We start from the raw sequence: 23155 nt of genomic DNA on the forward strand, positions 1-23155 counted from the left end.
AGGACTTAATCCACATTTCACTCCCTCAATATAATTAAAATGTGACTTGGTAAGGGAAAATGAAAGTTCATGTGATGGTATCACACACACACACACACACACACACATATATATATATATATATAACTTGATTATCTTTCAATCTATCCTCTCCCATGATGTGTATCTAAAAGTAAAAAGAAGCGTGGCTAGGTTTTCCTTCATTTCTTCGCCTTTCTGTTGATTTTCTTATCATCTTTTGTATTTGTCATTTTAGCTATTTATAATTATTATTTTCTTATACACACACATAGAATGATCACTTATCATAACACTTAACAGTTATTGAAATAATAATAATTAAGCTAACCATAAGTAAGTATAATAATATATTGTTAGCTTTCTCATTAAAGCAAGCTTTTTTTTTATGTCGGTTTTTGCTATTTGATTTACATGCTATAATAACTAAGAGAATTTATTTATCTATCTATATACATGCATATACGCCCCGTGCATATTATATGTTGAGAAAATGCCCATGCATGCTATATCAAATGTAGAGAAGTCTAATTAGATCCATCAAACATACATAAATTAATAAAGTCCAAGTCATATATATACGACTGAAAGCACATATAAGTTGTAGTTTATTATTCCATGCGACGCTGTTGTCCATTCTTGGAGACATCAAAGCTTTCGGCCACTGGGACTCCGCTTCTTTTCTCCTACAAAATTACACCTCACTATAGTATTTAATGAAAGAATAAATGTTATTCAATCTAGAACAATAATAGGCTTATAAGGTAACTAGCTAGCAAGTTTGTTATTTCTATAATTTTATATACCAGCTGAATGGCTGTTGTTGCCGGCCTCCTTGCGCCACTAGCAGTAGTAGCTGAATAGAAGAGGGCACGAGGATCGCATTTAGCCCACTGCAGTTAATTATAATTAGATGACCTTCAGTACTGCTATATAGCATTTTTAGCAAACATTGAAATTAAACATATATATATATAATATATATATGAGCGCGCGCGCATGTCTTACATTCTTTGCTGCAGTGCTAAAAGCTTCACGGTGTGGAATGTCAGGCTGGGCAGCTTTGATTCTCTGAATCTCCTCCCTATAATTAATCATCGACATTTTTTGTGCCACAGTAAATAATTAATCAAGTTAAAAGTAGTTAGTGAAATGACACGTGATAATTGAAATAATGCGGTAGCGGCCTTTTTATATAAATAATGCATTAAAATAGGGATATACTAGTTTGTAAGGTTTAAATACTACTAGCCAGAAATATGACTTCTCACATGCCATTTAGTTTATATGGAAATAATGCCATGTTAAGAAAATAAGCAAAAAATTAAAATAAATATATACAATAGATTGTAATTAGCTAATGAGAAGAGTGCATATATATAATGATGATCATAATTGTAACTTTCTTTTGTTACTACAGGAAGCAGAAAAATTTATATATATATATATATATATATATATATAAACAACGCGATCCTCAACCCCTCCGAGACCTCGCGATCCTCTGACCGCTGTTTCTTTGCGCTGTTGCTGCAGCGCCAACCGCTTCATTTTGCCGGCTCTTGTTCGTTTTCTTTGTTTTGTATCTGATTCCTAGCCGATTTCTTTTGTCCATTTTTCTTTCAGATCTGTTTCTCTTTCTCATTTTCTCTTTGGTGTTGTTGTTTGCTTCGGTTCTTTGTGATGGTTTGTCTCTTGTTTTTATTCTCTACGTTGGGAGCTTTCTTTTCTCGATTTCTCCTAAGTAGGCTTATCTTTTCTCTGTAATTTTGGCTTGTTTCTTTCTATCCTGCTCTTTTCCATGGCTTATGCAGCGTCGTCCTTCAACGATGTGGTTTCGGGTAAATCTTTTGGGTTTGGAGAAGTTCGTTTCTCTGAGGAGTTTCAACAACAAATAAATGATAGTGATAATGGAGGTTTGCTTCAATAAGCCTCTCGCAAGAATGGTAAACCTGTGCTTCTTTTTACTGAAGCAGATACATACATTCTCACTGAACCACTAAAGTATACTTTAATTGGTAAATTTTCATTTACTCATTCCAAAGTGGAGGTTATTCGTAAGTTCTTTTCGGATTTGCATCTGGATGGAGGATGGAATTTAAGGTTAATCGATAGCCGTAATTTAATGATTAAGTTGCAGCTTGAAGAAGATTATACCTCTCTATTTGCTAAGAAAATCTTGACCACTAAGAAGTGTTACTTGAAACTTCTTAAATGGACACCTAATTTCAATCCTACCGAAGAGATCCCTATTGTGCCTGTTTGGATTTGCTTTCCTGGATTGAAGTTAAATTACTTCAATCCAAAAGTTCTTTATTCCTTGGGATCAATTTTTGGTAAGCCATTGAAATGGATGTTGCTACTTGTAATTTGTCTAGGCCTTCGATGGCTAAAGTGTTGGTTGAACATGATATAACTTCGGTTTTCCACAATTCTATTTGGATGGGGAATTCTAATGATGTTCACAAGGCTGAACAAGAATTTGTACCACATCATTGCACTAATTGCAAAATATTTGTTCATCTTCTTTCTCATTGTTATAATGTCCATCCTGAATTGCGAAAAAATAAAAAAAGTAAATAAAGAGATGAATAAAGAGTTGCATTTTGATTTGAAAATCACTAAGGCTAATCTTCCTGGAGATGGTTCTTTGCATTCTTTAGAAGATCAGTTTAATTCTTATATGAATGAGCATAATAATATGGGTACTATATTGGTTGATAATGATTTGGTTACTGAAACTGCTAATGCTATTCATTATACCTCTACTATTAAAACTGATTTGGTTGAGAATGGTAATATTGATACTAATGTTATGGTTCAAGATACGAATAAAGTTGGTACCCCTGAAATCTTGTAATTAGATAGACAAATGGTTCTGCATGATGGACTGGTTACTCAGTAATGCCTTGCTCTTACTCTAAATGAGTTGGAGGAGGATTGGATGATTCAAAGATCATCTCAAAAAAGAAAATTTAAAGGTGTTTGTGATGTGCATTATTTGAATCCGGAGGCTATTTAAACCCAGGTGCAGGGTAAGGATGTTGCTAAGCCTTCTATGGCTATTATTACTAGACTAAATAAGTGTAAGCTTGTTATTGATGAAGTTTAACACTTTAATCTGGAATATTAGGGATATTGCCAAAGTGTGTGCTTCTAATAGACTTAAAAATTTAATTCGTGTTTATAATTTAAGATTTCTGGGTGTTCTTGAGCCTATGGTTGCGGGCATGAATAATGAGGCTTATGTCAGACATATTGGTGTTTTTAATAATATTACTAACTCTAATAATAAGATTTGGTTCTTATGGAAAGAGCCAGTGAGTATTAAGATTCTTATCAGTCACACTCAATTATTACATTTGAGAATTCTTTATCTTAAGGAGTCTTATCTTTTTTCTATTATTTATGCTGGATGTACTAATTAGGCTCGTTTGGAACATTAAAATTTGATTAAATCTATTAAGTAGGAGAATGAAGCTTGACTTATGGGAGGGGATTTCAACATTATTTCTTCTCCTCTTGAGAAGAAAGGTGGAAATCCTCTGAATCTCAATCTAATTGCTAATTTCAATGATACCTTGTTGGATGTTGGGCTTTATGATATGGAGTTCCATGGGAAACCTTTTAGTTGGCATAGAGGAAATGTTTTTGAATGTCTTGATAGATTTGTTGCTAATCCTTCTTGGATTAATATTTTTTATCTTTTAAAGTTCAGCATTTGGCCCTTAATGCTTTTGACCATGCTCCTTTACTTCTTAAAATCATGGAGAAAAATAATATAAAGAAATATAATTTTAAATTTTATAATATGTGAACCCTTCATAAAAAAATATACTGAGTTTCTTATAGATAATTGGAAATCTAATGTTATTGGTTCTTCTGGGTATAGACTTTGGAGCTTACATAAGAATTTAGCTAAAGCTCTTAGAAAATGGAATTGGGAGGTCTTTGGGAACTTGCACCGCAACATTGAGCAACTTAAAGATAAGGCTGCTTCTCTTGAATCTGATTTTGCTAACAATTCTATAGAATGTGATGTTTTGTTTCTGGGGCAGCAACAACTTAATGAGGCTATTGATATGGAGGAGCAGTTTTATGCTCAGAAAGCTGCTAAGACCCATTTTTTGGATGGGGACAAAAACATTGCTTACTACCATACTTGCATTAAGAATAGACATACAATTAATATAATTTCTAAAATCATTAGCCCTGATGGTACAATGCTCAATAATATCAATGATATTGCTCAAAGTGGTGTTCAATTCTTTTCCAATGTCTTTAGTAATAATGATGTTTATTTGACACAGGTGGATATTTCTCTTTATAATGATGTTCCTTCGTTTGATAACTCATTACTTGTATTTCTAGTCATGCAGAGATTAAAGATATCATTGATCAGATGGAGGTTGGCAAAGCGGCTGGCTCTGGTGGTTTCACGATTGAATTCTATATACATTGTTGGAATATTATTCAGGCTGATGTTGTATTAGTTATTCAAGATTTTTTCTGTGGTCATGATTTGCCTAAATATTTTAATCCTCTAATATTGTCTTGATCCCTAAAGTTAACACTGCTAACTCTTGGGATGCTTTCAGACCCATAAGTTTGAATACTGTTTTATCTAAGATTATTTCTAAAATTATTGTTAAGAGATTGCAACCTATTTTAAATAAACTTATTTGTCTTAACCAGTTTGCTTTTTTGAAAAGTAGACAGATAAGTGATAATGCCCTTATTGTGCAACAACTCCTTATGGATATTGATAAGGAGTGCATAAGAGGGAATATTATTTTTAAAATGGATATTAAGAAAGCTTTTGATACTATACATTGGGATTTTATTATGAATATTCTTCATGCTAATAGATTTAATGATACTTTTTGCAATCTTATTTTTCGTACTCTTAGCAACAACTATTATTCTCTTCTTATTAATGGGAACAAATATGATTTCTCAAAGCTTATAAAGGTATAAAATAAGGAGATCCCCTATCTCCTTATCTTTTTATTCTTGTATTTGATTATCTATCGAGATGTTTAAATTCTTTGTTTAAGATCTATCATAGTGTGAATTATATTCATAAAGGTGGTATGAGTATTTCTCATTTAAGTTTTGCTGATGATCTTATGATCTTTACTAATAGTAATAAATTTTCTATTAGGAAAGTTTGGGTCACTCTTGTTGATTTTCAGAAGGTCTCTGGTTTAAATTTTAATACTTCTAAATGTTTCCTCCATTGTTCCAAGAGAATCCCTGTTGCTAAAAATAATTGGATTTTGGATTATACTGGTTGCAATAAAGCTACGCTGCTTCTGAACTATTTGGGTTTCCCTTTTAATACAAGCAAAATTAGAAGTAGCCTTTGTTTAAATTTATTTGATAAAATCGGACATAAGAGTTTATCTTGGGAAAATAAATTTCTTTCTTTTGGAGGTCGCGTAACTCTTCTCAAAAGTGTTCTTACTTCTCTTCCTCTTTACTCTTTGCAAATTATGGATTTTCCCCAGGGTATTATTAAAAGATTGAAAATCTCTTCAATAAATTTCTTTGGGAAGGTAATCGTAATACTAAAATGCACTAGACTAGATGATAGAAGCTTTGTAAACCCATTGAGAAGGGTGGTCTTGGTTTTCGTAGCTTAGTTGATTCTATTAAGATTAATTATATGAAGCTTTTGTATAGATTTCATAAGAATAATTCTCTTTGGGCTAATTTAATATATGCTAAATATAGTTTGAATAGACATCCTCTTTCTATTACTTATAATAAGAAAGATTCTTTTATTTAGCGTGAAATGCTTAACTTAAAGTTGCTTACTAATGATCTTATTTGTTGGGATATTGACAAATGTGATTGTTATTTTGGTAAAGGTGATTGTTCTTTTTGGTTTGATGATTGGATGGGGAAGGGGGCTTTAGTTGATTCTTATGGTGGTCCTGTGGCTATTGATATTAAAGTCAAGGATCTTTGGTATAAGAATCGTTGGTTTTTTAATGAGCTTAATAGGATGGTTCATAATGATGATGCTATTTTTATTTAAGTATAGAAATGGTGAGGCTACTATTCTTCACACAGTTGGCAAGATTTTATCTTTTCTTATGAAATGAATTAAAATTTTGACCCCTAATAAGAAGATTACGAGTAGGATGACTTGTATGATGCATAATTTGTCTATTCCTGTTTGCTCCTCTAATAAGAATATTACTTTGTTTCATTAGGGTAAACCTTGTGCACCTTATATTAAGATTAATGTTGATGGTTGCTGGAAGGCTAATAGTGCTAGTGTGGAGGGTGTTTGTCGTGACTCTATAGGTTCTATTCTCTATTGGTTTACGACTAAGGCTGTTCTTGTATCTCCTCTGGTTGTAGAGGCTGATGCGATGGTTTTTGGTCTTCAGGTGGTTAAGAAAATTGGTTGGAAATTTATTATTTTTGAAACTGACTCTTTAATTTTATGGAAGTATTGCAGATTTCAGGATGAGCATCATTGGTGTGTTAATCTACAGAAGAAAGAATTAAAGATTTTTCCAAGAACTTACATATCATATGGAATCATACTAAGACTGGGATAACTTTTGTCATATTTCCCTTACTTCCGTTCTTTTCAAAGTTATTAGCAAAATCATTATGACCCGCCTCCAATCTCACTTGCCTACTATCATTTCACCGTAACAATCTGCTTTCATTCAAGGTAGGGATTTCATTCAAGGTAGGGAAATCGAAATCTCTGATAATATTCTTCTTGCTCAAGAAATCATTGAAGATTTAGATAAGAAGTGCAAAGGTGGGAATGTTGTGTTTAATCTTGACATAAAAAAAGCTTTTGATACTATCAATTGGGACTTTATTTTAGATATTCTTAAGGCTCGTGGTTTCTCTAATACCTTTTGTTCTATTATCAAGAGATGGCTGGAGCACAATGACTACAGTGTCTTTGTCAATGGGAAATCTTATGGTTTGTTCTCCTCCTTGAGGGGTATAAAACAAGGCGATCCCCTTTCCCCCACTATTTTTATAATAGCTTTTGATCATCTCTCACGTCTTATGAATCCGATGCAGATGCTATATCCTTCTACTCAATTTTCTCATAAATCTAAGCTCATGGTTAATCATTTGGCTTATGCTGACCACACTATCCTTTTCTCTAATACTAGCAAAAATACTTTTAAGTGCATGATGAAGATGTTAAATAAGTTTCAGAGCACTTCTGGGTTAACTTTTAACACTTCCAAATGTCATCTTTTTTTGGTAGGCATATTCGTACTACTCTCACCAATTGGACTGCTTCTTACACTTCTTGTCAGGTTGTCACCATTCCACTTAAATATTTGGGTGTTAACATTTTAAGGGGTAAGAGGAGACAATCGCAGATGGATGATGTGGTTGATAAAATTAAAGCTAAGATCAATGATTGGAGGAACATTTTCCTTTCTAATGGAGGTAGGCTCACTTTGCTTAAGAGTGTCCTTCATACCATTCCATTATATTCTATGCAAGTTTTACATCTCAAAAAAGTACTCAACGGAATCTTGAAAGGCTTTTAATAAATTCTTATGGGCGGGAAGCACTCACAAGAAAATATGAACTACTTGGGATAAGGTTTGTAAGCCTAATAGTGCTGGTGGCTTAGGATTTAAGAACCTTAATCATATCACTGAAATTAATATGTGTAAACTTTGGTTTAAATTTTGTATGGGCACCTCTCTTTGGGCTAGCTTTCTTCATAAAAAATACTGCACGAAAGCCCATCCTATGAATGTTGAATGGAAAATTGGTAACTCTAAACTTTGAAAAGCTTTGCTTAATATTCGTCCTATGGCTCAAAATTTTATTTATTGGGATGTTGGCATTGGAAAGTTATCCTTTTGATCATTGGGGTACTGTGGATTTCTCTACTTTTCCTCATTTACCTCATGAGGACATGATACTCATTTCTGATTGCTGGCAGAATGGATCTTGGGATGCTCATAAGCTTAGGGATTTAGTGGGGGATAAGATGGGAAGCATCATTAAAATACCTCTCTCTCCAATGAAAATGGACAATCCCATATGGAAATTTATTTCTCAGGCTTCTATTACCAAAATTTTATATAAAAAACTGCATAATTTTACTCCTTACCGTTAGACTACTAATCTCTGGAATGCCTACACATCCCCCTCTATATCCTTTTTCTTATGAAGATATTTTTTATCTCTCTTGCCTTTTGATGATATTTTGAAACTAAAAGGTTTGCGTATAGTATCGTGTTGTTATATTTGTAATTGCGAGGAGGATTCTGCTTCACATTCTTTCTTTCTTTGCCAATTTGCTCGTGATGTTTGGAGTTTGATTGAGCTTAATTTTGGTATAAATTGGAATACAAATGAAAATAAGATTTTAGATTTGGATAAGTATTGCAGTGCTTGGAAGAATGCACCTTTATATGGTGGGAAGCTTGAGTCTTTTCCACTTATCATCTTGTGGTTCCTATGGTCTGCAAGAAATGCATATAAGTTTGATTCAACCCCTCCCACGACTGCTATTAAACTTCTTGTATTATTGCTTACTATCTTAAGGCTTCTCAGATTTTTTTGCCTCATCAAAACCCTCCACCGAGGGGTAGTATGGCCTCCTCAATTAGATGGCAACCCCCCTCCGTAGGTTGGGTCAAGTTGAATGTGGATGGAAGTTGGAATTTAAATGGTGCCGGTGTGGGTGGTATTTTTCGAAACTGTTTGAGCAATTGCCTTTGTTATTTTGCCTCACCTGTTACTGCCTTCACACCATTAGAGGCTGAGGGCTTTGCTATTTGGTATGCTATACAAATTGCTGTTATGTTTCACTTCCATACTATTTATTTTGAGTCTGATTCCAAGGCTATTGTTAACATGTTTAATAAGATCATTCCTCCTACTTGGAATCTTCTTTGTGTGCTTAATATGATTCATAATTTCATCAAAAGGCATAATTTGGTCACCCAAATGCATTTCATTTATAGGGAATGTAATTCCCCAGCGGATTGGCTTGCTAACCAGGGTTTACAACGGGTTTTGGTGGGTATTGTGTCCCCACAAGTTCTATTAAATGGTGATTTTCTTGAAATTCCTTATATTCGAAGACAATATTGCTGTTTTTTATCTTCAATTTTTGGATGATGTTTTTTCCCTATTGGACTTCGATCCATTTTTTCTGGACGATGTTTTGGTTTAGATCATTAACACATGCTCTTGCACAGTATTTTGGGACCATTTTTTGAGGCCAAGATTTGGGTTTTGGTACACTATCGCGGCAGGAGCTTACTCCGGTCTATTGCATTTTTTCAAACCAACTGCACTGCTGCTTTCATCTCCTCGGTAGCCTTGTTTACTGCCTCTGTTTTCTGGATTATAATGAACTATTTCACTAGGGATAGACCTTATCTTGGTTTATTTTATGTTGATAACACTAATATTTTGCATTGGAAGCTTTCGTTACTTTTGTTTTTAGTTCCAGCCCCTATGTATCAACTGACTATGTAGCGTACTCCTTGGTTCTTTGACGATGATTTTTGGATGAATTCTACTGCTTCAGCTCCTTCCTTTTGGCTCGACGTCTCACGGTTCTCTTTTGCAGAAGATTTGGACCTTTTATTCACTGTTTTGGTCATAGCTATTTTGAGTATTCTCTCATTGAGTGGTATATGTTTTTTTTTTATACTTGTTTTTTGGGTTCACTACTTCTGTGCTTACCTTTTTCCTTTTGTGTGGAGTTGTAATGTGAAAAGCAGAACCCTTAGGACTTTATTGTATTTTTTTTTGTTTTTAACTGGAGATCTGTTTTCCCTCCCCCTTTTTTGTACACTCTGCTTTTAATTAACAAGTAGGGAGCCACGATTTGCTCTTTTATTAAAAAAATAATAAAAAAAAAGAATCATACTAAGAGAGAAGGGAACTTGGTGGCTCATTGGGCAGCTAAGCTTGGATCTAATTTGAATTATGCTATGATTTCCAAAACTATTCTTGCTGTTTTGATTGAGTTTGCTTTTTTGGATGTTTCTTAATTGTTTTTCGGTTTGTTCTTGTCTTTTGTCTTTTCTTTGGTGTTTTGTATTTTTATTTTTCTTTTTTGGAAAGAGGCCCTTTTTTATTCGTGCTTTATAGGGTGTGTGAGTTAGGACCTCTTTCTCGGTTTTGTTATTTTTCTGTGTTAATAAAATGAGAGCAGATTTATGTTATATATATATATATATATATATATGCATACAAATATATAACCATTAAAACTTCAGATGTCGAACAGAAAACATGCAATTGCCGGCACAATTTCACAGTGCATAGAACTTTCTAAAAGTATCTAACTGGCAATTAAATGCAATCATATGAGAAGGGCTAGCGTGCACATTATTAAATAAGTGGTATCATCTTTTTGGGCCTTAGCATAGTGATTCACACGTCCAATTCTATGTTTGAAGTGATGAGTTGAAGCCTCGCTAATACACGTCCAATTATTATTTCTTTGAGAAAAATCTAAGAGTATTGTTCATTTTATCTTGTACCAAAGAATTTGTCATTTGTTTATGTCTCCCTTTATGACGACCTCTCTGAACCTCTGCTAATATATAATTAATATATAAATATTTGCTACTATTATTCTTTTTCTTAACTTGGCAGTGTCATGCAAATGCATAAGAATGACAACATAAATAACATGATGCTAGAAAAATATAGTACATATATTTGAATGCCTAACTCTAACAACATTTGAAGAAAATTTGAAGTATATGGAATTAAAAATAATATTGAATGAAAAAATATTGAATGAAGGATTTCTAATATGTTTTGACCTTGGGATGAGAAGTTGGATAATCAACATTAAAAGATAAGTATTCAAAAGTAGAAGATATATAAATCTAAATAAAAATTAACAGGTATTAAAAAACTAATTAGATTTGGTGTTAGCATCATGCAATTTTGAGCATTTGTTTTTTAAGTTTAGTAATCTTTTTCTTTTTTTTTCATTGAGAGAAAATGCATATTGATTCAATCAAATTATTTAAAATTAGAGGCGCCCGTACAAGAATACTAATTATATAATGTTTATGTCTGTTTCTTGCCTATGAGAAGCTCCAAAAGAGTTTTTAAATCCTTCAAATTGAATAGATTGAAAAAAGCCAGCAGAAGAAAGGTTTATAAAAATCTTGAAATTTCTTGCCAAAGTTCTCATTATAATTAAATTTGTGCTTTGACACATATATATATATATATATATATATGTGGATAAAAAATTATCCCACTATGAGGAATGCTTGCTTTTAAGTTTTAATTTCAGCTCTTTGGAACGTTATAGTTTAGTTAATATTATAAAGGAATGACAAACTAGAATGAAATATACCGAACATCCAAGAGCAGCAATGTTAATTTTTGCTTAGTAATAAGCAATATAATTAATTCAATAGAATTAATAGATTTTGTATATAATTTGAGTGCACATTCAAAAATTAAATCTTAAGGGAATAAGTGTTGTGGTTATAAAGTGCACATTAATTGGAAAAAAAAAAATCTAGAGAATGTCATTCGATGATTTATTTTTATATTAACATTAATGGCCATTTAAGCAATCTCATTTGATATAAATAAAAATAGTGATATCATATAAAGAACAAGCATGCAAAATCATCTGCCTTGTTGAATCTAATAAGGATGCATATTATTTAGGAATATAAGATTATAAGAACCTTTAAAATATAAGCCAATAAAGAACCATCTAATGATGCCCATCTAACTTTTTTTGTTATATAAGAGTTGTGTTTGAAAAGGATGGAATATAATTTACTTATCTATGCAAAAGATTATTGACTTACCTCTAATAGTGAACTGCTATTTAATACAAGATGGTCCTTGAACTTGTGAAGATCTAATTTGGCCTTTATAGAACCATTTTATTGAACTAATAGTAGTAAGCTAATATAAAATGACTTTGACTAGGAAGGAAGAGAAACACCAAAAATAGGAACTCCAAGTATTATTGGAGAAAAGAGTGGGATGTTATGTGAAGTGTAATAAAGTTTTTTATTAGTGACTTTTCAATGTGTGATGTTTTGTTCCTCCACATTCTGTTTAAAAAGTATAACATCATAAAGAACATCTGAACTTGTGTGTGTCAAGTATTATAAGCTTCAAATTAAGATCAAATTATAGTGTGAAAGCTTCACTCTATATTCAATAGTGGTGCTTACTTGATTACCATCTTACATCTTGAATCAACTAAACACATGCATGTTTGTTTATACACAAATTAGATTGTCCATATACAAGGCATAAGTATGATATATCTATCATTCACTCCTTAATATAATTCATACTCGTAAATAAACTTAATGCAATATTTAGTTTTGAAATAAATATCATTATATGATTATTTCTTGTCTAAAGGAATTGTTGAAGTCATCAAGTGTTTTATTTAAACTCTTATAAGCGTCTATGATATTTATCTGATGAAATTTTCATTGCTTTAAGAATAAAACTAACATGAAGAAATCTATACCTAAGCATCATTGATGCTTAACCATTTCATATATCTTTTGAGCCACTAATCTCATCTTATATTTCTCCATTGCTTTGTTCACACTTTTCTTATCTTATAGCCCTCTTCATAATAATGAATTCATGTTTTGGCCTTCAGGAAGTGTGACAAGATCCTAATTAAGTCTCATATGATTACAACAAGATACATTAGCTTGAATAACCAGGATACAAATTAAATTAAGCTCATTATTTACATTGTAAATATATCAAAAAGTTATAATTCCCCACAATAGTTTAAGATTTGGGGGCATTTATTCTTTAAATAAATAGATCTTTTAATAGTCTTTCAGGTTTCATGATCCTTATTCGTTATATTTTATTTCAACTTAAGAACCGAAATTGTTCTACTAGTTCATATCAATCTCTAATTATTTTCTTGGGGTCATAGATTTGAACCTTCACTCCTCCAATCAATTATTGTTTATTAGAAAAAAATTAGGAGTGTTATTAATTGTCCATTATATTAAAAACTTTATTTTCTTTTTATATATCTCTCTATCTATAATAGGCCATATGTCCCCATTTATGCATGGGAAATGTTTTTAAAAAAATTATCTTAACTAACGCGTAAATTTCTAAAAATTTGATAAAAAAGGTTATAATCTTTTGATTTTCCATTATATTACTTGAATATTTAACATTCTAGCTTTCTTCATTATAGAAAAACCACGGCGTCATGCTCAATTTCAATGCAAAACTAGCATCTGGTAAGCCCTTTGTTTTAAGATTAAAAGGTTCAATGCAGAAGAGTTGCGTCAAACCGCCGATGTTGAATTGACGTTGTAGTGTTGGCATTCTTCGATCCTAAATTTACTTATTAGCGTTGGAATTATCATACACTAATTTTGACGTTAAGAGAGTTCATATGGGGTTAGCGTCCGTTTACAGACATAATTTTTTGACATTACCTAATTACTCAATAGGTCGGAAAATTTCAACACTATTTCGGACGCAAAAGCCCTAACAAGACACCCTTATCACCGAAGCTTTATTTCTAAAATTCTTCTTTGTTTAGTGCGGGCACGAAACCGGCGACTTCTAGGAAAATCCAACAAAATTCGGTGATTCCGGCCACCTGGAGCGACTTTGGAAATATTTCTACTGGCCAAATCTCGTATCCGGCAAGGCGAACCCCTTCTCAAGCTTTTGATAAGTTTTTTTTTTTAATCTTTCTAAGATTTTGATAAGTTTTTTATTAAAATTTTGGGGTTTTAAGTTTCCATTTTATGTATATTTCATGTTTCGGTGTTAAATCTGTAATGAATATATTTGATATTTTTTAAAAGTTTTGGAATTTAAAATTTAGGTGTAAACGTATAAATACATAAGGATTGTGTGACATTTGAAAAGAAAAAGATAGGTGTTAGACATGTAAATATGTAAAAATTGTGTAGCTCACATGTATATTAAAAAAAAAAATGTATATTGTATGTTGATTAAAAATATAAAATAAAGCATACGTATTAGACATTTAAATTTGTATGAATTATTTAGCATGGTAGATTAAGAATATTTTAAAACTTAGGTGTTAGACATGTAAATAGATTAGAATTGTGTGGTATGCATGTAGAGAGAGAGAGAGAGAGAGAGAGAGAAGAGTTGAAGAGAAGAAGAGTGTGACACTCGGTTTAACGAGTGAAGTAGGAATTGGGAGTTTCTGGCGAAAGTGGAGGAAGTGGAGGATGGGGAGATTGAGTGGGGCTTGGATTGGAGATACTAGGAAGGAAATGGGGAGAGGGATGGGTCGGCATACCACATTCAAAGTTAAGGCACAAATCAAACCACTCAAAGTTAATCAAATGGCTAACAACTACTATCATAAGCAATTATTGGAATGTCATACTACATTCTCTGATTTGTCTACAAACAAGCTTAACACAAGATAAGATTAATTAACTTTGCTCTATTGTGTAATATATATCTATATGTCCATTGAATGTATTATATATTGAAGTGATTCCAGGTTATATCAAACTAAGCACAAATAGGACTCATTGATTATGTTGAGGAATATCAACAAAACTTTGAGTTAAATAAAATTATAGTAATTTTCACCCTAATTTGAAGGTTGGGCACAATCATCAACCCCACCGGATTAGACTTGTAAATTCACCTTCTAAATCATAATAATATACAAAGCCTTTTTAAAGATTAGACCTTGTAATTCTCTTACGAACACTAAAAGCTATCTTTACATCTTGCATACCCCCTCTTTGCCACTCCTCTTCATCTATTTCTCTCTCTCTGCACACACACACACACACACACACACACAGAGAGAGAGAGAGAGAGAGAGAGAGAGAGAGAGAGAGAGAGAGAGAGAGAGAGAGAGAGAGAGAGAGAGAGAGAGAGAGAGAGAGAGAGAGATCTGTGTGTATGTGTGTGTGTATCAAACTCTCACAATGGCTTTCACAACCCTCATGGAAAATCACTTTGTTCTCGCTTCATTCTCAAGCACAAGAATTTCCATTTCCAAGAATGTCTCCACCTCCTTTGCTACCTTCATGGACTCAACTCACACCCTCAATTAGTTTTCCTCCTTCTCTGATTTCGACTTAAAATTAAGCTCCGAACTCTCTTCTCTTGATCCCTTTCCAGCTAGTGAGCTCTTTTTCAGTGGGTTTCTTCCCCCCCCCCCCCACATCAAATCTTCTTCATCATCTTCAACCATTATCACAATCTCTCCTGTTCCTCCCCCTTCCTCCCATTTTACCACTCCCTCAAATCTCAAATACTTCAAGTCAATCCAAATTACTTCATGCACATCCATGGAATTAAACACCTCCGTGATCGAACTGAACTTCAAGTTCTTGCTCATCATGTACAGTCCAATACCAATAATTGGTTTACAATCGCTTGCGGTAAAGATCCAACTTAACTTCTTTGAGTGGCAAAAGAGTTTGTTCTTTGTGCTTCACACAAGGACTTTGGAACTTACCCTCAAAACAATAGATGAGAAGCTATGATGCCACCTACACGAATTCATAAAATCCGTTCAAGAACTCATATGTGAGACCTTTTTATCATGGATATAATCTGCTATACATCCAAGCTCTAAAATTACGAATATTCATTTGCAAAATAGATATAGTTTTACAAATCAATGCAACTATTACAAAAATAAAAATTACTTAATATTTATCAATATTTACAATGAAGGACTATGCCGTGGTTTGGGGGAGCTAATTATAATCGAAGAAAATGATCCCAAGGACCTCTTTTAAGTAGCTTGCTACATGCAGTGAAGTCGACACTACATGGTCAACCATTAAAAGAACTTTTTTGAAGTGGTTTATTTTTTCAACAGTATACCTAATGCATTCCTTCACTTCAACCAACTAATATGAATTCCACTAATAACATTCACATCTATATCACCATTACTGTGAACAAGAACAAATGCAATCCTCAAGTTCAACCAACCAACTTGAATTCTACTAATATGACCACCACTTTGAGCAATAGACTCGATAAATGCATGCATTCCTTCACTTCAATCAACCAACTCTAATTCTACTAACGATATAATTTCTATATCACCATAACTTTAAAAATAGACCCAACACATTTCACCATTTCAACCAATTAACATGAATTCTACTAATATATGAATTTAATACATATCACTCAATTCTTATGTATGTACACATGTAACATCTAAACTTTCAATTTTTACATACATACCACTGAAATCTTATGTATAACACACTTAACACCAAAACTTCAATTTATACATTAATATACCACATTACCTATGCATTTAATCCATACATATCACTCAATTCTTATGTATATACAAATCAAACACCTAAATTTCAATATTTACATGCATACCAATGAACTCTTATGTACATAGATACCGAGCTACACCTAAACTTCAATTTATACATATATACCACATTACCTTTGCGTATAACGGATACATATAACACAAATTTTATGTATGTACAAACCTAACACCTAAACTGTAATTTTTACATGCATACCTATACCACTGAACTTTTATGTATACACATGTCTTACACCAAAACTTCAATTTATACATACATACCACATAACCTACGCCAAATCTAACATACATATCACTAAATTCTTTTGCATGTACAAACTTAACACCTAAACTTCAATTTGTAAATGCACACCGCATTGCCCATGCCCAAATGCCCATTTCACTTTTCAAAAATTAAAATGAGAAATATTGGCACAAATATAATTACCTTCCTCAATATTTTCTATTTGGAGTGGAGTAGAAGGATGAGAAATACGAGAGTTTCGGTTGTCTTTGTAAGAAGCCACCATCGTTACCTTCCTAGCTAGCTCTATTTGTGACTGTATCGCGAAGGTTTGTTCAGGAAGGCGATGGTTTTGAGCAAAAGGGAAAGGGGAGAGTGAGGGCTTCGGGTACAAGGGAAGACATAAGATTGCAAAGAGAAGAAATGAAATTTAGACGTATAGAATGAGTAAATTAAGTCATTTGCATCGACTTTCCATTAGATTTGTATCAGATGTAGTTAAATGCTAACAAGTAAAGTTTTTGCATCACTTAGTGGCGCACAAATTTGACACAATTTTCATCGCAACTACAAACGCAACTTAGCTGATTTCAGAGTGCATTTTTCCGTCGAATTTTTAGACACAAAGCGGATGCAAAATATGACGCAAATATCAAATTATATTGTTCACCACTTAATGATCCTAAATCCGATGTCAATATTTACTAATGAGCTTGACCGAGAGTCATCTACTGCAGACTTGCACGTCTTCACATATTGACGCCCAGGCATACAACAGTGGGTATCCAACCACTCTCTTGGTACCAATGTAAGTTAAAATATTTAAATTTTTATTTTTTGGGGGGCTTTATTATTTAAAATGCCAATTTATATTTGAATTTTGCTATGTAAGAATAATACGAGCAACTCCAGTAGAAACAAAGGAAGATAGGTAGCCAAGCCTCACTGGCTGCAAGCAACAATGGTAGCCAGTCTACCACTGCTCAGTCCAATTTTGAGCTATGGACGCAGGTAGCGGGGAAGAAGAAGGGGAGGGTGTACCACCATGGCTCAAAGGGGATAGCATTTGAGACTGAGCGCTCTCGTGCAACCGTGGGTGGCCCTAGCTCATTACAGACTTAGCATGAGAAGCTTGTCAGATGGGTCATGATGATGAATGAAGAACTTTGATAGATGCGTGAAAGCCAACAAGGGGCCAGAGATGGTCTAGTACGTCTGACATAAAGTTTTAATCGTTAGAGCAAACAACAAATGAGTGCAGTCGAGGAGGATGAAAATGGGGAGGAGCAAAAGTAGGATGAGAAGTAGGATTTTATTTTTTTATTATTTTTTTGCTGATATTCCCCCTCGATAAAGGCTGATTGTATGTTTTTTACATTCTTATATTTTCCTTGTTGATATAGCGGCGAACTTGAACTTTGAACACTTTGATTCATCTATCTTTAATTTAATTTGATATTATTATTTAGATGTGTTAGTGATTTCTTAACATTTTCGAGGACACATAAATGTCATATTGTGTTACTTGTGTTTGTTTTGTGCAGGTATGTGAAAATCTAAGCGTCTTTTTGTAGTTTTTTATTTATACTTACAAGTTTTCGTCGGATTAGCGTTTGAATATTTCGACTCTAAATAAACAATAATTTGTTCGATACCTGACCACACAAATTCAACTTTATTTGGTGAAATGGTGTCTGAATTGGCATTAGCACCGTCTTTGGTGGACACTAATTAGTGCTGACCGATTCAAACGCTAAGACGATGTTAGCCAAGTGTCGATCAATTTTTCGACGTAAATTCACAACGATGGAATCTTCTGATGCTTATTCTGCCGTTAAAAAAATACCTGATACAAAAATCAATACAAAATCAATTAGGGGCACCCGTTTTAACGACATTATTTTTCTGATGCTAATCCGTCGCTAAATTCAATTAGTGTCAGAAATAAGTCAGTTTAGTGACAAAAATGTTCGATGCTAATTCCGTATTTTCTTGTAGTGCTTGTTTTGTTCTCTTATAGTCTAAATTATGTGCATAAGATGAAATTGAATCCATTAAGTGAAAAAAAAAATATTTGACTTTTGTGAGTATTTTTGTGTGTGCATTTTTTCACTATTTCTTATAATTTAAGCATTTTTTATTTTCCTTTCTCTGACCAATCTCCATGATTTCGAATAGCCGCCAATCTTTTCATTCTCTTAATGCCATTACTCCCCTGTAACTCGTTATGGATCCTCTCTTCTTGTTTTTTTATGCAGTTTGTAATAGAAGGTAATTAATTTTATTTTTCTCCATTTCTAACTAATATATAATTTTAAAATCATCATTTGTTGCTATTAATTATATATGTGTTAGATTAAGAGTTCATTACATTTTAGATCAAGTATTATTTATAAATTACAATTAGTGGGTTTTATTAATGATAATTAAATTAGTAGGGTTTATTAATGATAGTTAATCTAGATGGTTGATTGTCATATTTAACAGAGTCATTCAATACAAATATAATATAACTTATATGGATGGTAAACTTAATATGTTATGCCAGTGATAGGTTTAATATAGTTAAAGTGATGGTTTTAAAAATGTATGTAGTTTAAAATTTACTTGAACTTAAGAGGTTCTAAAGCTATCTAAAATTGCTCTACTTGGGGTGAAAGTTAAAAGCCTATATATTGTATAAATTAATAAAATTTAAATAACAAGAATAATGAGTTATTCTAGTGTATATATGGCCAAATTTTATTGGAATAAAATAAGAATCAAGACAAGTAAAATATCTTAAAAGCTGAACTGGAAATATAATAAAAAGTCATAATTTAATAACGTTAAGTTTTTCTTAAATAAATAAAGATAATTTCAAGTTCTTTATAGATACATACATAGATACATACATAGATACATACATAGATACATACATAGATACATACATAGATACATACATAGATACATACATAGATACATACATAGATACATACATAGATACATACATAGATACATAGATACATGAAGATGTTATGTGTTATTTATACATAAAAATATTCATGGCAGGCTATAATGAGTGGTATGAAAATGATGAAATGAACATTCATTAATTACTAGTACATGCAAAATGTCATATTTGGACTTGTTCAACTTTAATAATGCATGAAAAAAACCCTAAAATTTGAAGATTTTTTTTTGAAGGCATGAAATTAAACTTGTGATTAAAATAATTTGTCAATGATACATTTTATTGACTTACAAAGGTTAGTTATTTTGTTTGGGAGACCTAAGAAGTATAACCTTAGAAAAATTTTCTCTTAGTTATGTTTGTTTGGTTCTTACACTTTGGCACTTCTCAATAAAAGGAGTTTTCTCATCATTTATTCATGATCTTACCAATATTATTAGTTTTTAAATGAGATTACTCAATTGAATGACTGATTTTGATCTTAATGTTAAATCACTTATCACAATAATTTTGATATTTTTTTTCGGGGGGAAGAATTCTTTTCTTAATCATATTAAGAATAAAATTTTCTCTAACTTTTATTTGTTGATCCCCACATAAAACTTAATACTATTATTGCCAACCCTTAAGACCATAAAATAAGAATGAAGAACAATTAAGCTTAAAAAAGCAATACATTGCAAAATAGTAGTATTTAAAAATATATTGAAAATTACTTCACTCTTAATATTACTTCATTCTTCATATTGAGCTTACAGAACCATACAAAAATTTTGAAAGTTATGACATCATTATTAACAAGGATAATGCTCTTATTATGATTTTTATTGTTATTTACCAAAATATTTTGAATTGTTCCTTGACCTGGTTGTTCTTACTTGCACTTCGATCTTTGAGGTCATGGGTCTAATCATCTTTACTTGCACTTTATTTTTCTATGAAAAAAAATTAGGAGTGTTGTTTATTATCTTGTATACGAAAATATTTATCTTGTTATCTCTTTGAAATAGGACTTGTGCTTCTTTAAGGCGGCCTTCGGTGACATGCTATTTATCAACTTGAGCCATGAATTTAGCTTAACTCTAGCCAAACACCCTAGAAGATAAAAATTAAAAAAAATGTACGTTAACACTAATTTTCTTGATTTTCGTTGTTTTTCCCCAACGCTCCGTCATTTTTATGATGTAAATTTAGAGTTCATAAATCCGAGTACGAAGCTGATTTTTTTTGTCGTTGATAGCGTGTGATTATGAATTTGATAAATCTAGATTTATCGGATTTAATGAATTCTATTTATCGTAAAATTTAATTTCAGCCAAACACCGCCATAATATATAACATATCTGGATAGATTGCTTACCTTAAAAAATTCTTGAATTATCTAAAGGAATTAAGTGCTATTTTCTCTTTGACACCTCAATCCATAGTTAAAAAAATAGGCTAAGTTGAGCTAAACAATTCTTAGTAACCCTCAAATAATAGAGGCCGCTAAAATCCCTATTGATGCTATAATTAAGCATTACATCAATCTTAAATCAATGCAAACTCTCTCTCATTTCATTTTTAAGAAATGAGCTGATTATTTCTATTATGCCAATTCCAATTTCATGAAGTACTCAAAATTCAATTCTCATATATATATATATATATATACATGTATGTATGTTTGTATATATCTTCCTGAGGATATGCCATCTCCTTATATTGCTCAATTTTCTTAAATTGATAATTTGAATTCTTATTTTTCATATATATGGGTGAAGAAAATGTTCTATATTAATGGCAGATTTATTGAGATAAAATTAGATAAAGAGGATCATTTTAAATGTTTTCTTCTAATAGGGTATTTCCTACAAAAATGACGAAGTCAAAATAAATATCATAATGTCTAGATTTATTAAGACATTTCATAGGATTTTCATTACTGTAATAAATTTTATTGGGGCATGACTATGTATATCATGATCAATGCCACTCTATGCAAGCAATAAACGCCTATTTTTTCCAGGTAAATAGTGAGAAAGATTATAACTAATAATATTTTTGTCTATATGTCCATTAGTAGGGCTAGCAAGTGCAATTATTATCTAATACACTAATTATTAAAGTATAGTGGTAGGCTTATGTAATACTGATATAGCTTTCTCAAGCATGCCAAGATAGAGAGAGAGAGAGGAAAATATATAATTAAAGCAATGGGAAGTTACAATCAACAGAAGTAATAAAACTTTGTATCAATTCATTTGGTAGGAAGAGAAATAAGAATAGCTCCCCTTAAGCCGGCTTTCCAATGAAGATATGGTGGAATAGGAGATGTTATTAGGATTTTTTTTTTTAATTAAATTACCAACCTTAGAGGTCGAATTGAATATCAATAACTAACTAGAAAGGATAAACATCAAATGATATGGTGGTAAATATGTAAGGAATATTTGGGAATTTTGTACGTAGATTTGTAGGCTATAATTATCTTAATTTGAATGATTTATGATGTAAATTTGTTAACCAAGTTTTTTAATTTATTTTTTTGAGTTAATAATGTTGATTGATAATAAGACATTGATGATAATGATGATTGGATGATGTTAGTGCATTGAAGAGTTAGAGGTCGATTCATTGTCTTTTTTGTATATCAAATCAATACATTAAATAATGTAAGATTTTTTCATAAATACTTTCCAAAACTGGTGTACAAGATATGTGAATTTTCTATCTTTTGGAAAGCACTTTGAGTGAGTAAAGCATGCTCGCTTAGATCACCATAAGTGTTATTATAATACATCTGGAGTATCTCTATGTATTCTCCAAGGAAGAATTTTTTGTAGGCGTTTTTGAGAAGAGCATTTGAAAGGACTCCTGAGTTGATTTTTGCTTCTACAAATAATGGCTCTTATTAATAGCATTAAAATTGTATATCATTTTATCCCATTATTGATATAAAAGATACATGGATGACACAAATTACATTAATTTTTTTTAATTGTTGTAAATTTACAAATATATTTGTAATGATTCACCTTCTTTTAATGACACTTTTAATATTGGCTATTCACCAAGCTACTTGTGATGCTTTTTATTCTTTTATATGTTGTAACACAATAGCTACTTAGACATATGGTGATTAATTTTTTACAATTTTTCTCTTTTTTTCTTTTTTTTTGGTAATCAAGCAAGAAGAGTCAATCAAGTATCTTGGATGTATTATCTCTTATTTTTATTAAAAAAAATATTATCAACAAAACAAATTGAATTATTTTCTCATAATAACACTTTCAGTCAACCATGATCTATAAAACATAACATTTTTAAGATGCATCTTATATTAAAGCTTTTATGTCCTATAAGTCAATGATGAGCTCTATGTTGACCAAAGGAAAATACGTTGAGATTTTCAAACATATTTTACACTATTTTTGATGATATTGCACTTTAAAGAAATGTATTTTTGATGTTTTGTTACAGGAATGATGAATTAGGGTCATTGGAGCAAAAGATGTAAAAAAGAGCGAATTTGGAGCGAAAATGACCAAAATGTGAAGATTTGAACTCGGGCGCTAACGACGAACTTTTCCCTGAAACTCCAGATTTAATTCACTTAGAAGGCCCCCCGACGACGGTCTCGAGG

The 23155-nt window shown here is 31.9% G+C and overlaps 1 protein-coding gene across 1 annotated transcript in view; it reads right to left on the bottom strand.

Moving 5' to 3' along the window:
• Positions 1-478: 478 nt before the first annotated feature.
• Positions 479-23155, bottom strand: part of LOC110026937 (protein DROOPING LEAF-like) — a 31881-nt gene continuing 9204 nt past the window's right edge. The window contains exons 2-4 of the mRNA XM_020728171.1: positions 1027-1102; positions 825-911; positions 479-704 (exon numbers count right to left, since the gene is read on the bottom strand). Coding sequence (XP_020583830.1) covers positions 630-704; positions 825-911; positions 1027-1102 — 238 coding nt within the window. The 3' untranslated portion in view covers positions 479-629. The remainder of the gene's footprint in view (positions 705-824; positions 912-1026; positions 1103-23155) is intronic.

Source organism: Phalaenopsis equestris, unplaced genomic scaffold (genome assembly GCF_001263595.1).
Source record: "Phalaenopsis equestris unplaced genomic scaffold, ASM126359v1 Scaffold000404, whole genome shotgun sequence".
NCBI lineage: Eukaryota > Viridiplantae > Streptophyta > Magnoliopsida > Asparagales > Orchidaceae > Phalaenopsis > Phalaenopsis equestris.